The sequence below is a fragment of the Cicer arietinum genome, chromosome 8 (genome assembly GCF_000331145.2).
Source record: "Cicer arietinum cultivar CDC Frontier isolate Library 1 chromosome 8, Cicar.CDCFrontier_v2.0, whole genome shotgun sequence".
Taxonomy (NCBI): domain Eukaryota; kingdom Viridiplantae; phylum Streptophyta; class Magnoliopsida; order Fabales; family Fabaceae; genus Cicer; species Cicer arietinum.
Window position 1 is genome coordinate 3,899,216 of NC_021167.2, and position 18,109 is coordinate 3,917,324.

Genomic DNA, 18,109 nt, shown 5'->3' on the forward strand with positions numbered 1-18,109 from the left:
AGTGAGTGGTGTACGATGAATCAATGTGGGAAATTCTATTATTTATACTATGTAGACTCTATGTTTCTTTTATTTATTAATAAAACTATTATATATGAGTCAAACAAATTAGTCAAAAATGCTATGTGGACACTACTATTAAAATATGAAATGTTATCTTATTGACTATATTAATTGTTGGCAATAGCTTCAGAACAAAATATAAATTAATTGTATTTTAAATAATAAAAAGTTACAAATTTTATGACAATAATAATTAAAAATATTAATTATTTATTGAATAAATATAAGTTTTTAATGCATAATTATAGCATTAACTAATAAAGTAGGTAATTTTAATACTATTCTATGTATAACATTATTTAAGTGAATTATTTTAGCATGTTTAATGATATTGTACATATGAAATTAATGAAGATATAAACATATAAAAGTGTGTGCGCGCGTTTATATATATATTAAAAAAAATTATATATAGATTTTACTCCGCTTAATAATTTCTTAAAAGTGTTGAATTTTATCAATTCAACAATTGATTAGCATTATATTAAGTTCATCATCGAGTACAATTCTTTTTTATACAATTCAAAACTTGTAGTTATATAATTTACTAATTTATATTTACTTGTATTTAAAAATATTAATAAAAATTCATTTGAAGTTGTATAACGAAGTATCAAACAATTTTAATTATTTAAAAAGTTTGAATAATTGATCTATGATCAATAAGAACTAGTGATTTTATAGTTGGATCGATAAAATTTAATAATCATAAATAGTTAGTAAACAAAGTAAAAGTTGCTCCTGTAGAAATTTTACTTGTTAGTTATTCTTCTCTCTCTCTCTCTCTTTTTTTTTTTAATTCAACAATTAGTTTTTCTTAAAGAAAATAAATATTTTCATTGTTTCATTTAAATTAAAGATTTAGATTTTGACTACTAATTTTTTTTAATATATTTTAAACTGTTATAATATATAAAAATTTTGTAAGTTTATGAATCATTAATTCAATAATAAGAGTTTAATGTTGTAACTTTAAGAGTGATTAAAGTCAAATCTAATCAAAAATGATAGTAAAATGATTAACGATGTTATTTTAATAATAAATTATCCTTCACCTATTTTTTAGAAAAAAATACAAAAACATGGTTGAATAGAAAGGAAAAAAAATAGTCCCTTATTTATAATTTACCAAGTAAGATTTATTTTATTTTAAAATAAAAAATAAATAAATTTTACCACAAAATATTGCACTTAATTGTCATATTCATCATGTTTCAGTGTGCAAAAACCATGTGCTACACATAGAAATCCAAATAAAATATATATGTTGTCACATATATAAAAAGTAAAATACTAATTAAGAAAGAAAAAAATCTAAGGTAAGATATTTTATTGTTCTTTTAAAACTGACAATTTTGATTATTAAAAATTTCGTCTCCTTTTTTTCTTTAATTATATTTTTTTGGATATAATTTGTAACAAATTTAGTAAATATGAAAATAAAAAGATATGGGTTTTTGGTCCATCACCGAATAAATTACACACTTCTTGACAGAAAACACACATTTTCAAGAAGAAGAAAAATTAAACAAATGATTACATCTTGTTAATTTTCAAGAATTTTGATGGTAAATTCTTGTGTTGTAGGCAGAAAATAAAGTAAGGTTTACTGATCAATGGTTACAAATAAGAAAACTTTTTCTTTATATAGCACAGAAGAAATTTTTGAATATTTGCTGTTTGAAATTGAGTTATATCATTGTTTAACTGTCATGCATTTTTATGTGTAAATATCAGATTTATTTAAATTATTTAAAAAATTATGAATTTTTTTTTACTGAAAGACAATTAATAAATATTAAAATTATATAAAACTTATTTATTCAATTAATTAAAAACATAAAACAAAACTTAAGGGAAATAAACCAAACATAAGGAATAAAAGAAAAATAAATTAAATCGAAAAAATAAATTAAAATGAAAGAAATTGGAACAAATAAAATTAAAAATTAAGTTCCACTACGTATATTCTCGAAAACTAACCTTAAAATAAGTTAAATTATTGACACAAATGTTAACTTCTCTATAAATCGGAAGACCTTTAAATAAATAAATGAAAGTAAATTCAAACATTTTAAATAAAATATTTTGAAATATTTTTCAGTACACTTGCTCCTAAAAGCATTTCAAAAATGTAAAACTAGAAACAAGACTTTGAAAGGGAAGTTAAAGATTAAAAGTATGGTGCTAGAATTTTATCCTTCATCATTTCTATCGGTGATTCAAGTCTAGAAACAAGATCTTGAAGGATCAATTGTCTCCTCCCATATTTGTTGTTTGATTTCTCTCTCTTTCCTACATTTATGTAAGTAGCTAAACCTCTTTCGAATTATTTCTTTTTAATAGACAAAAAAATATATATTAAAAAAACATTTGAAACACAAAAAATGTTTAGAACAAGAACATAAGAAAATTTATAATCCTTTTAACATATAACCAAATCAAAACATAAACATATACCTAAACTAAACTACTCAAACAAAAAGCAAAACAATTAATCAGAAGCAATGTCAATGCACTTCAATGGTTGACAGCAACATTGAGTACCTATAACAAAATCTTTTCACATGCAATTTTATCTACCTCCATCTTAAAAGTTTAATCTACTCCATAATAAGATTTGCATTTAAAAATGTGAATGAAAAATTGACTCATTTCTTGATTTCCAAATCACCTACGTCACCGCAAACCAAACTAAATTAATTCTTTGACGCATTACACGACAACATAAAAAAAATTCACCAAATTGGTTAGCGCGATTGATTGCATCTATAGAAAATACATCTGATAGTCCAAACCAATTTAAAATATTGTACCACACAAATCCAAAAGAGATGGCACACAAGGAACAAATGACGGACTATTTCAACTTCTCTGCAACCTACTACACCTTGTTGATCTTCAAACGAAATTATTCATCGGCGGAACAAATTATCATTTTTAGGCAACCTATTTTGAAACAATTTCTACACAAGTAATGATACTTTTGAATGGATAAAAGGATGTCACACTTGGTCTTGAAATAGAGGTGCAGTGACATCCGCAACAAACTCATCGTGCAACACAAAATATGTCTCTTTTATCGAATATAGTCCTCATTGCATATTATTCAACGACCGCTTATCTGCTACATTAACTTACAAATGAACGTTAGTCAATAAAATTCTACATTGTTCCACTAATTCTTCCTCTCACACAAACAACTGCCTGCACAATCTCCGCCCTTAAACATCCTCAAGTCACAACAACTCTAATAGAATTATTATAATATACAAAACTCTTGTAAGTTTATGAATTGTTAATTCAATAATAAGAGTTTATGAATTGTTAATTCAATAATATGAATTTAATGTTGTAACTTTGAGAGTGACTAAAGTCAAATCTATTCGTAAATAGTAGTAAAATGATCATTGATGTTATTTTAATAATAAATTCTTCTTCACCTGACTTTAAAAAAAAACAAAACAAAAACATGGTTGAATTGAAAGGGAAAAAAATAGTCCCTTATTATAATTTACCAAGTAAGATTTATTTTATTTTAAAATAAAAAATAAATAAATTTTACCGCAGAATATTGCACTTAATTATCATATTCTTCATGTTTCCAGTGTGCAAAAACCATGTGCTACACATAGAAATCCAAATAAAATATATATGTTGTCACATATATAAAAAGTAAAATACTAATTAAGAAAGAAAAAAATCTACGGTAAGAATTTTTTTTGTTCTTTTAAAACAGGCAATTTTGATTATTAAAAAATTTGTCTCCTTTTTTTCTTTAATTATATTTTTTGGATATAATTTGTAACAATTTTAGTAAATATAAAAAGAAAAGGAAGAAAAATTAAACAAATGATTACATCTTGTTAATTTTCAAGAATTTTGATTGTAAATTCTTATGGTGTGTACTGTGTACGCAGAATATAAAGTAAGGTTTACTGATCAAAGGTTACAAAAAAGAAAACTTTTTCTTTATATAGCACAGAAGAAAATTTTGAATATTTGCTGTTTGAAATTGAGTTATATCATTGTTTAACTGTCATGCATTTTCATGTGTAAATATAAGATTTATTTAAATTATTTAAAAATTATGAAAAATAAAATTTTACTGAGAAAATAACAAAATACTAAAATTATATAAAAATAATATAAAGAAGATTCAATTAATTAAAAATATAAAATAAAACTTAGGGAAAATAAACCAAACATAAGGAACAAAAGAAAAATAAATTAAAACAAAAAAATAATCTTAATATATGATGAAAGAAATTGGAACGAATAAAATTAGAGATTTCCACTAAGTATATTCTCTAGAACTAACCTTAAAATAAGTTAAATTATCAACACAAATGTTAACTTCTTTATAAATTTGAACACCTTTAAACAAATAAGAGAATGTAAATCCAAAAATTTAAAACATTTGAAATATTTTTCAGTACACGTGCCCCCAAAAGCATTTCAAAAATGTAAAACTAGAAACAAGATTTTGAAAATGTAAAACTAGAAACAAGACTTTGAAGGGGAAGTTAAAGATTAAAAGTATGGTGCTAGAATTTTATCCTACATCATTTCTATTGGTGATTCAAGTCTAGAAACAAGATCTTGAAGGATCAATTGTCTCCTACCATATGTGTTGTTTGATTTTTCTCTCTCTATTTTTTACATTTTTACAAGTAGCTAAACCTCTTTCGATTTAATGTTTTTTCAATAAGTCAAAAATGAATATATTAAAAAATATATTATAAGCACAAAAAATAATTAGAACATGAACATAATAAAATTTATAATTTTTTTTACTGTATATTAAAATAAGTCAGAAACACAAACTAAAATATATAAACAAAAAACAAAACAATTAACTACAAGCGATGTCAAATCGCCTCATTTCTTGATTTCCAGATCAACCACGTCACCGCAAACCAAACTAAATTAATTATTTGACGCATTTCACGATCACATAAATAAATGTCATCAAATTGGTTAGCGTGGTTGATTGCATTTATAGGAAACACACCCGATAGTCCAAACCAATTCAAAAAATTGTACCACACAAATCCAAAAAGAGAACACACAAATAACAAACGAGAGATTGTAACTTCTCTGCAACCTGTTACACATTGTTGATCTTCAAAAGAAATGATTCATAGACGATATAAATTATCCTTTGTAGGAAATCTATTTTGAAACAATTTTCACACAAATAATAATACTTTTGAATAGACAAAAGGATGTCATAATAGGTCTTGAAATAGAGGTGCAATGACATTCACGACAAACTCATCCTGCCGCACAAAATACGTCTCTTGTACCGGATAAAATCCTTATTGCATATTATTACACGGCTACTTATTTGCTACATTAGCCTACAAATGAACGTTAGCCAATAAAATCTTACATTGCTCCACTAATTCATCCTCCCACATAAACAATTGTCTACGCCATCTTCATCCTTAAACATCAAGTCACATCAACTCTAGCAAAACCTCTACAGTTTCCTCTTGTTGCAAAGACAAATGAAATAACCTACTAAATTTCTCACACAAAACCCAACCAACCATGGATCATTCCAAAATAAAGTATTACTACAATTCCCAAAAAAATTAAATAATCTTTCATCAAATCATTCATGTTCAATACCAACTCTTCCCGCAAAAATATTCTTTCACCATACAAACTCTCTTGAACTGCTCCCTAAATCTCCCAACTTCCACTCTAGATTTACTTATCAACACCTTAACCCATAAGTCCTCTAACTCCCTTTAAAGCTAGTGTTAGATGAAAAAATTGATATTCTTATGTAGTTAACTTTTTTTATTCCTTTTAAGTTATTTTCTTGTATTTAAACCCTCTTATGTGTTGTTAATATTTCTCAATATTTGATGGATTTAAATATTGCATTGAGTTTATATTATTATAATTATAATTGAATATAGAAACACATCGCTATATAACTATTAGTTCTATGAAATCATTCTTCTTAGTTCTTAATATAAATAAATAATGAATTGATGATCTTTATTTATAATAAAGAGGCTTATAATCAAATAACTTATTTTGGTCTAAAATTATTGATCAAAATCTCAATTGTATTTTTATTGTTTGGTTAGTTATCTAAGTCAATTAGACTATTAGAGGGTAACTAGATCGCCTCAATTTTCCATTACTCTAGTCAAGACCGTCATGCAAGTTTGGGCAAGTATGAGAGTTAAAATATAAGCATGTCAATCGTTCAGGCATCATCATGCATATGAGGCTTTGGACTATCATAATATATCTCATTTGGGTAGAGTATGCAAAGACTCAATATGTATTGTGATCTAAAGTCTAGCATAAGTTAGAGCATCTCCAACCATGAATTTAATATGGGTTCATTAAATGGGGTCCACCGTGCCACATCATCTTGAAATAACTCATTCATTTTTTACTCCAACGGTGAACTCACATGTTCATTAGATAGGTCCACCACTAACAAATTATTTATTTATTATTATTCATAAATTAATAGTAAAAAAAAGATAACCTTATCAAAGTACCGTTGCTTCGTGAGAGAACGGTGATAACAGTTTGACACATCTCCAACAGTAAACTCACTAAAAACTGAAGGTTACGTAATTACACATGGCGGACGAATTCATTTTAACTACCGTTAGAGATGCTAGAAATCTAACTTATTAAGTCTATATACACACGCACGATCGCGACTACATAGTGAGAAGTTAAGAAAAGATAATGGGAAACCCAAAAGGGATGTCCAAGAAACAAGAGGCAGTTACCAAAAAAACAAGCCCCTAAAACCCTAATATGGAGTCTATATAAGGAGGGGAAGGATTCAAAAGAAAGATTATCACATTCTTTAATACTCGTTACAAAAATCTGAAACTTTATCACGTCACATTACAATATCAGTAACAATGAAATTTGAATATTAGTCATTTTTTAAATCAACTTTTAATCTAACTTTAAATTATAATTAATTTTGAAAGCAATTTTGTCTCGTTAAAATATAGAACCAAACAAACATACACGTATTAGTATTACGGAACCATGTTTTTGCCAACAAGTTCAACTCTATTTTTATTTTGGAAAATTTTATTCCATACCCACTCAATTACACTCATATCCCACATTTTAATAAATATTCAATTTTATCTTTTAAAAAAAAACACAAGCTTTATATTTTTCGGTACAAATTAGTATTCCGAAAAAATGTTTTGGAAGAAATTTTTTGAAACACAAATTTTGAAATTTTTAAAATACATTTATGTTTTGAAATCCATAATACAAATATATTTTGAAAAATTTGAAAAAAGTTTTTCGATAAACAAAATATCGAATTTTATTAAACAAATTTGTGTTACGGAAAACTTTTATAAATTTTCAAAACCCAAGTTTGAATTTCATGGAGTATAAAAAATTTGAAAATAATAAAATAGAGAATTTGTGTAAAATATTAAGATAGGAGTATTTTTTGTGTTTGTTTGTTAAATTTAGGATAATAGTATAAATATGGGATACTGCCTAAAATTTTCCTATTTTTGTGAGCTCTATTGGGCATCAGTGCCTAATTGGGCCGCGAGCAAGTCATTATTTTCATATGCAATGGAATTGCAAATAAAATCATTAGGCATTGTTGAACAAAAAACATATCCTGTGAATATCGATGGAACTGCAAAATAAACTTGTCATCTAAGTGGCCCTCAAAATTTGGATTCATTCTTTTGTCAATAAAGATTCGGCAGTTGACACATTCTACATTCTTTGAAACAATTACCTCATTCTTGTGCCACAAAGTTATGTATTTCAGTTTTTTATACATTAAGTATGTATTTGATCTTTATATTTATAATTTAAATTTACTTGTCATGTATTGTTATAACAAAAAATTTACATTATTTATACATTACAACTATTTATGAGCTATGTTTATCGTATATTAATTAAATTCTTATAAATTTTTCCTCTTAAATATACATCTATAATAAAACTTATTATAAAATTATTTAATACTAAACAATACTTCAATTTTATCATCTTTCCCTCTAAATCAAAGGCCGTTGAAGTTTATCCAAATAATAACAAACCTATAACTTAATTTCTTTCGATTGATTCAAGTCTTTTTTATCAAATAATATCAACCTTGTAACTTCATGAGCGCTCTTTGAATATTAAGGTTTAAATTTTGTTTAATTAAAAAAATAATAATTCAAGTCAATGTAAAGTAGACAAGGAAAACTTCTTAATTGTTCCAGATGATTTTCCGTCTCCTCAACCTTATCTATACAATAGATATAACCCTGCTCTACTAAACCGTACGTTGTTGAAACATTAGGTTTATTATAATTATTAGTATTATATTAGTTAGAAGAACAAAATTTGGTTCATTGTTGTTGAAAAATATTATTTGTTCTTGATTCACTCTTCCAATTCCAACAAACAAACAAGTCATCAATAAAAATACTAAACTAGATCTAATTATATTTTCGGGTCCCTACATAGAAACTTCATACTTATCTAAAACGAGCATATCATCCACCAAGTAATGTCCCCCTTGACTAAACTAACTTAACTACTTTCAAATATCTGTTAAATTAAACTGTTGCTCTGTCGTTTGAAACAGATTTCATATTCAAATCCAAACGAGAATTGAAAATTTACCAATTACCATTGCACAAAAAAATATTGGAATGAACTTATATTAAAATTTGAGATTTTAACGGGTTTTTTTCAATTCTAAACTTTTTTTCTTTTTTCAACTAAGCCTGGAGTTCAGGACAGATAATTTTCGTTCGTTCTCTTCACTTCTTGGAAATGAATTTCAAACACTCTCCCCAAACCAACCATCACTAATAACGAGTCCTCTCTCTGTACATTAACCAAAATTATTATTCTCTAAATATAAAATAAAAACGGGATTAAAAAAAAAAACTTGTTCATTTTTCCCCCAACTAAGATGAAAACCACCATCTTCATTTTTTCTCATTCAACCCTAATTTCATTCCATTCCATTATCCGATGCTATTTACGAATCGATCCTGCTAATTCCAATTCTCTTCACCGAACCATTCCTAAAACCATCATCATTTTTTTGATAACACATCCCATTCTGCTGCTCCAATCCCGCCATGTAACTCCTCACCTCCGTCCTTATCATTTCCTGCATCACTGTCAACAACTCCGAACTGAAATTAAACGGCACGACCGATCCCCTCTGAGCTTCGTTAAACTGATGCATCGGAACCGCCATCGGTATAGAAACCGTCGGTGCCGTCATTATCGGCAGCAGAGGAATCGGAATCGCACTTGGCGGTTGAGGCGGCGGCGGTACGGGATTTGTTTTTTCAGTTACGCGGTTAGAATCTTCGGATGAAGAATCGACGCCGGGAAGTGAAAGTGATAACGAAGTTGGAGGATCATTGGATTTTGAAGACGACGTCGTTTCTACCGGGGGTAGAATCGTAACTGTCCTTGGAACGGGTCGGTAAATATGTGATGACGACACAACTGGTACGCTGGACTCACTCACATCGGATCCGGAAGGACTACCAGGTGTGGGAGGGTTCATGTAAAGTCCAGTGGAAACAGGTATAGCAGCACCAGCACTAACCGATCTTTTCAACGGTTGAGATTCATCGATCATGATGGAAGAGCACTTACGTTTTAAAGTAGAGTTCCAGTGGTTTTTAATAGCGTTGTCTGTTCGGCCAGATAAAAGACGGGCTATTGTGGCCCATTTATTTCCGAAACGGGCATGGGCTCTGACTATAGTATCATCCTCTTCAGGTGTGAAGGCCCGGTGCTCTACCTGAGGAGAGAGTTGATTACACCAACGAAGCCTGCAGGATTTCCCAGACCGGCCCGGAATGGATTTGCTAATTAAAGACCAGTTTCTCGGACCGTGCTTCTCAACGAGGTTTTGGAGAGCTTCGTCTTCTTCTGGACTCCATGGGCCTTTGATCCGATCCATTTCTTTTCTGGTGATTGTTGTGTTCATCTTTTGTATTTCCTGGTTTCAAAGGGGCATAAATGTAATTAATGAGATGGGAAGGAAAATGGTTGTTAGTTATGATAGACGGTGGAAGAGGAAGAGAATGAGAAAGAGAAAGAAGGTGTTATTGGTGGTGGAGCATTGGGTATGTAAGAGCGTGTTGAGGCGGCTTATATGTGAGAGAAATAGGGTAACTGGAAACCGGTTGGGTAGGTTAGGTTTTGGAGTTGTGAGCGAGCGTTATGGGCAATCGGTACCGCTTCTAGCAGGGAAAGCGGTTAGCTTGGGATTTGGGATACAGCTGTAAATGGACACGCGTCACTTCTCAGCTGCTTCCAATTACACAAGTCACCTCCTCTCTTTTTTCCTCTTTTATCCTTTCAAATTGACAATAAAACGGATTTTTAATTTCCTAATGAATAAGAGCGTGTGTTACACTTACACACACAACGCTCCCTCCACATCTCGGGAGAAGAGCCTAAAAGGGGAAGTGGGGTTCACGTGATGGGAGGAGAAGGTGGGGGAGAGTTATGTGAATGAAACAGTTCTGGAAGTTAATGTAGACAAATAAGACGCTGAGAACCAGAATTTTGGCGTTAAAAATTACTGAATTAAATTTAGAAGGAAAAAACGGAAAGGGAAAATAAGATAACGATGATAACGGTTGGGTTGGGTTGGGTGAGGTTGCTTCTTCTTTTCTTTCTGCTTTGGTTTCAGTTTGACTGAGAGGAGTCCAGGCTGTAGAGCATAAGGATTTCGTGTGGGATTTTGAAGTTTCGTCCTTTAGTTGGGAATAGGGACCCACAATTAGGGTGATGTGGAAGAAAACGACAAGATCGGTCGCCGAATCGGAGGGCGAATCATTACTGCTTTTCTGTCAGTACAGGCTGTATTCTTTACCTGCCACCCCCCACCACCATATCATCCTATAACGGCCTATTCTATTTCTCTACTCAAAACCACACGTGCCACTCACTTGCATTGCATTCTCTTTTCAAATGTAAGCCGGTCGTTCAATTTTTGTACCATCACTTACGTTTTCAATTCTATTTTATTTTAGGTCAAATATATTCCTTTAAACAACTAAAATAATTGAGGACAATACCAAAACAAACCCAATACAAATAGAATTTAGACGCATTTTAAATTTTAAGAAAGGTTGTGTAATCCTCCATAAACTTTTAGTTTTTTGAAAAAATTAAACTGACATAATTTATTATTTTTTGTCGTTTTCTTTGAAAAGGAATATACCGGCATTAAAAATTAACTTTACTTCAATCTTTTACATAAAATTATATAATCTTTAAATTAACAACAATTATTTAATTATAATAATATAAAATTATTTTATAAAGACAACATTTACCATCTCAACACAATTCGTTTATATTGTTTTAATAAATTACAAATTTTACTAAATTAAACTAAAAAGTCTTATAAAAACTGTCTTAAAATATTAGCTATAAATTTAAATTAATCTATCATTAAATCATTTTTTATTTTTGTATTTATATTTTATAAAAAATTAAAGTTGTATATTTTTTATAAAAAAAATTAATTTTTTATATTTTCTAACATTGATTTTAAATACTATATTCTTTTGTCAACATTTTATATATTTGAAAACAATGTTTATATACTATTTTTTTTCATGTAATGCAAGTATGTGGATAGTCCAAAGTCCGATCGGACTAGCATGAAACAAGTACGAATATTTTAGTGTCGGGCTAAAATACCTGATTAAAATTTTTGTCTGAATTTCTGGAGCTCAAACTTATGTATTACCATATTTTTCGGTCTTTTGTACATTAAGATTAACCAATGTCGACAACTCTACTTTATTTTCTTGTTTAATTGATGAATGAAAGGAAAAGAGAGAAAAAGAATAGATGATATATATTCCACAATAATCAAAGTAAACTATAATTACTATTTTAATAAATATATTATGAATTACATACAATGAATTATAGTATTTCGTAAATAGATTATAAAACAACATTAAATTCATATATATAAATGTAAATTCATAGTTAAATATAACAATATCAATATTTATTTGACAAATTAAACTATTTTTAAAGAAAATGTTTTTTTTTTATAATAAAAATACCATTGTGAAGTTTAAAATGTTCATTTATATGTTAAAATTGTTTGTTGTATTTAGGATTATTCAACTTTAATTTTGTATGTTCTAATATTAATTAATACTGTAATATTAGTAAATACTAGTATGTTTGAAAAAAGATGCATATAGTAATTTAAAAATTAATTAGGTACAAACTTTTTTTCTAATATTTAAGGATGATTTTAATTTATTTATTAAACGTTGTTTATAATTGAGTGTATACGAATTATATAATTTTTTTCAATTTGTATAAAATTATCATATACAGGATTGTGCATAGTCGGATAGGGAGTAACAACAAAATTATTTTGAAATATGTATCATTTTAATCTTGTAACGAGTGACTTTTTTGTTAAAAGAATTATCATCAAATTAATGTTTTGCTCAACTTATAATAAAATATTATATATTAACAATGAATATACCAATAATTAATAAATATAAAAATATTAAATTAACTTTTTTAAATTATTTTTATTATATTAAATACTTAAATATATCATTAATTATAAAACAGAGATAATATTATTTTAGATTTTCATTATGCCATTTATTTTTTTTTATTTTATCTTCAAATTAATATCATATACCGCATTTTTTAAGTTATTATTCCTCCATCCCTACTATTTGTAGCCAAATATTTTGCTATTTAAAAAAATTAAGATACAATTACTGCATATTTGTCATCTATATCCCTAAAAACCAAAATCCATGCATTTATTTATATCCTTACAAAAACCAAAACTTAAATCATGCATTAAGTCAACCTTACTTTTATGAAAGCATGTATTCTCATATTTATATTTCTTGAAATGTTTAATATGTGGTGTATTAAAAAAGATTTGTTATATTTGAATGAAATGAGAAATAGATGTACTGGTTGTTCTGTACGGAGCCTGTTATATCACAATCTCCAATGCTACGGCACTTTCCTATCGCGTTCGTTTGCGTTGGTTGAATTAAATTTATGAAGGGCACGTATTTGTCAGTGATTAAAAAAGATAAATGAATTAATAATGTGAAAGTGGAGGGTTAGGGGATGGATTAAAGAAAGGTACTCGAGAGAGGAAGTTGTCGGGTTTATTGAAATGGAAAAGCAAAAGATATCATAATTCTGTATCATCAATCAAACAGATAGATCCATCCGTATCCCTTTCTGTTACTAGTACGTTGTACGTATACTATCCATCCATGCTGTGCCCGTGGACCTCTATGCTATTTTTTATTTTCGACATCAAAAAACAAATTTTTAGGTATTTAACGTCTAATATTGTGTTATTCACTGTCAATATAATATTTAGAATTTAGATAATTTTTTAAAATTTTAATATTCAACAACATTTATAAAGTAGGAATATAAATTAATTTTCTCTTAAAAAAAGAATAGAAACTAATTTAAATTACAACAAATCAAGTGTAAGGAAATTGTTGAGAAAATTAAGGTAATTAAGTATTAGAAGACTTAAATTACAAACTTCTAGATATTGAATTTAGACATTATATATTTTATAGTTTTAACAACTATATTTTTTCTTTTTTTAGGAAATAAATCACACATTAAAAAAAATATGTAGTAAATATAAGTTCTTTTTGGCTGAAGTAAATATAAATAATGAAATATATTTGTGTACATGACAAAGACATACATTGTACACTGTCTATTTCTATGGAATCACGTGTAGTTGAATGTTATATTAAAGTAAACAAAAAATTAAACGTTTATTATTAAATATGATGAAAGTTTAGGCAAAACTATTCAAATATAATATTTTATTTTATACTTTAAAACAATATATATATAATCTTATTTATTTGAAAAAAATATTATATTAATATATTTAAATAAAAAGTATATCAATATATGAAAGTCAACTTTATTTAGTAGTATAAAGAGTTCTTTTAACTGTGTACCATTTGACTGACGATAAATATTTATCTTATATATAGTATATATAATATATTATAATATTCTCAAATTATTTTTTGAAAAATATTAAAGATAAAAACTATTAAATAAAATATATATTTATTTATGAAATATGATATTTTAAATAACATATTAGTAAAAAAAGTATATTTTTCAATTATAAAATAAATTATAATTATATCATTATATATAATGTTCATTATAATTAGATCTTTATATATAATATTCATCAAAATTTTATGTTAAAGATATTCCAGAGATACACCGTTAATGAAATATATTTATTTTGTGTATGATTTATAAATTAAATTATAATAGTTGAATTATAGATTTATAATTGATTTGTAAAAGATAATCTTTTAACTAATAGTAGTATAACATTAAAAAAAATGTTTTGTGTTTAGTTTATATAATAAATTATAATCTCTTTCAATAAAAATAGTAAATTAGAAGTTATAATTATTGTAATATAATTTTCCACAAAATTTTATCTATAATATATTTAAGACACATATTACTAATTAATTACATAATTCTCTTATAACTAATTAATATGTGAAATATTGTCTTTTAATTGATTGATCGGTGTCAAATAAATAAATATAAGTAATGTATCATTACATTCTTTAAAATTTTATGTATAAAAACATTCAAGAGTCACACTATTAATGAAATAAATGTTTCAATTTTAACTAACATACGGAAGATCTTATATGTTAAACAATTAACCAATGACAAGTATTCTTTCCAAGAGTGTCTTGGTAATCACTTTTGTGTCGGTTTAAATAACGATATAGTGAATGTTCCAGTATCTAGCAAAATACATAACTTAGAGTTATACAAATTACTTGAAGGATAACTATAGTTTTTTAGGTAATGTTTTTTTAGCAATTAGGAGCCTCTTTAGTTGCTTCCATCCAACCCATAATAGCATTGTAACTAGATTTAACATAATAATGACCATCTGCAGTACCCTTATAAGAAAGAAAATTCGTCTAAGGATTATTAATAAGAGTGGAGAAATCTTAATGATTTGAGCAATCTAAAATAGCTAAACAAATTTTCAATAAGGGAGGAATTTCAAGAGTTATAATTATGATGATGATTTACTTGACTATATTAATGTCGATGTTAGGAGGTTTAGAATTCAGAACTTTGAACCCATTCCAATAGGACAATCAACTGTCAATCCAAATATTAGTTGTAGTTCAATCGCCAATATGAGAATCCATGTAACTTGATGAATATTCCTCTAAGTGAAATTAAAATTATTACATAGTTTAACATAAAAAATAACAAAGAATTAGAGAAATATTTAGAGTTTTTTTATCTTGTTGTCATTTTTTAAATACGTGTAAAGTGAACAAAATAAATGTTCATAATGAAAAGGATAAATGTTAAAATAATGAGAAAACCATATAATTTAAATAACATGATTTTCTCAATAAAATTGTTCGAATTCAATTTATAATCACCTCTTAGAGTAAACTCAAATAAAAAATTTATTGATAGATACAAATTTTTATTGGTACAAAGTAATAAATATACGAAAATATGAAAGTTTTTAGTACAATTATTTTATGATAATGCTAACAATTGAATTATTGAGTATATTGATTATGATTGTGGAGATATGTCTCAAATCAGCAACAATTTGAAATTAGTTATTGTTATAACTGAATTTGACAATTTGATTATGACAAAGTAGTTATAGTTAATTAAATTAATATGTTTTAGTATACTATATATAATTGTAAAATGTACTTGTTGCTGTGTGATGAGATATAGAGGTTTATGCAATTATCAAGACGATTCATTAAAATTAGAAATAAGATAAGGGAGAGTGAAAAAGAAAGATTGTAAAAGAGAAAGTTAGTATTGTTGGATTCTAGACATGAATACTAGAAGAACAAGCTTGAAGATACCTTAATCTTGTAAATCTAAATCTCAATATTAGATTGTCTTGCTTGTTTGCCCGTGACGTAAGTCTCAATTACTTGAGACTGAATAAGTAAATTTTGATGTTGTTCTTCCCTTATCTTTCTCCATTTAAGTTTTACTTTATTTTTGAAAATTGTTTTCAAAACTGCAAAAAGGAGAAGTTTCTTCGTTTTCTGCGTTTTCACAAAGGTTATCTGCTTTTTGTGTTTTCAATTCTGATAAAAAACGTTTTTTGTATTCGGTGGAAATGAATAACATTATCCGTTCCAGTTTTGTTTTTTCTGCAATTGTTAATTTTCTGTTTTGTTGGTTAATTGTTGTTGCAGATCTCAATATTATTTTAACAAAGATTATATTAATGACATCAAAATTAAAATTTTAAAAAACTTAAAATTATAATCTTCAAAGTAAAATTTTTAGTTTTAAAATTATTAACACACGTGCTAGTTTTTCTCTATTGATTAATACTAATGTATCTCAATTTTTTATTATTAAATTAGCTTTTGGGTACAGTTTCAGAGGACCTGATAATTTTTCTTCTAATTCTCCTAGCAACCAAACAAAGAGATACTGCCAACAAGCCAATTAAAGAAGCCGTCCCACTACTAAGTAATGGTTTCAATTTTCAACGAAAGCTAGTTGGACGGTAGGTTTGGTCGCGTGGGACATACTACTACTAGTTTTGTGTATGGTAGTTTCTCCTACTATTTATGAAAAAACAAAATATTGACAAAAGTGAATATAATTTGATGAAATATATTAATTTTTTAAAACAATTTTTACTAATAAATAATATTAGAAGAAGTAAGTTTTAATTCTCGATGTCTCAAAATTAATTTTAGAATTATAAAATTAATTGATATATTTAATATTTATAATAAAATTAATTTTAATTCAAAATTATAATTTATAATTTCCAACTCTAAATATAACACTTATATTTACATTTAAATATATTTTTCAACTAACTCTACCATGAATATTTTAATAAAAAAATATTTTAAATTCAACTCATAAATAAAATCAATATTCAAACAATTTTTTAAAAAATTCAACTCATTTTAAAATAAAATAAATTTAAAATTGATTTTTTCTTTGAGGTAGAACTTAAATACAAATTTTTGTTTAGGCTATTCGTAGTCTTCCAATTTTGTTCCTGTAGTTTAATTCAAATGCTTATTAGTTAGGCAAGCTTGTTCTTTCTGGTTCCTCTGGATGGGACCCCGACCTTGTAATTGCAATTATTACTTATAGTCCTTTTTTTTGTTTTATCAACTTATGGATTTTTTTTTTTGTTTGTTTGAGGCAGGAGTACTTTTTGTGTATAAGTGGTTGGTTAGTATTATTCTTGACGATGACTATAAACCGTTAAGATGCTACTCATATTCATTGCTTCTCCACTTTCTTCCTTTGCATAGGCATACCCTAACATCATCACTTTCATATAGTGTTTGAATGAACAGTGACTTTAACGAAATTATGGTGCATTACTGTGTTATTTTTATTTAAAACAAAAACAAAACTTTTTGAAACATTACCAAAATTAAGGCACCACCACAATTTCGTCAAATTTACCCTCAATCTAAATACACACTTAATCTATTGAAATACAAAAATTTTAAACCTAATGATAGAGAATAAGATTAATATAATGGAGGGAGATGTAAAAAATGTACAAGCTGGTAACTATCACAAAATATAAGCATGTTCTTTTTTTTTTAAATGTCTCTAAGTATTACTTTCATTTCAAATTACTAAATATATTTTGTATTTTATATATGTCTCATATAAAAAACTACTAATTTACCTCTAAAGATGAAAATTCATAATTGGAGATATTTGTAAAAATAATAGTATTTTAGGAATATCTAAACATAAAATAAACAAATTAAATATACTATAAATTTAATACACGTAAAGATGACAAAAAAACAATTATATCATTTATTTTTAATTGTTTAAATAATAATAGTGTTCATGCTTTGACAAAAGTGTATATTTTTTATGTTTTTCACTCTGATTTTTATTCTCCTCTTGAATGTATTCGAATTTTGCATTGTAATAA

The 18,109-nt window shown here is 26.6% G+C and overlaps 1 protein-coding gene across 1 annotated transcript; it reads right to left on the minus strand.

Moving 5' to 3' along the window:
- Nucleotides 1–8,740: 8,740 nt before the first annotated feature.
- Nucleotides 8,741–10,211, minus strand: LOC101507248 (transcription factor MYB44-like). Its single transcript, XM_004511828.4, has one exon. It carries the CDS (start codon nt 10,052–10,054, stop codon nt 9,083–9,085), a length of 972 nt encoding a protein of 323 aa, XP_004511885.1. The 5' UTR covers nt 10,055–10,211; the 3' UTR covers nt 8,741–9,082.
- Nucleotides 10,212–18,109: the final 7,898 nt, after the last annotated feature.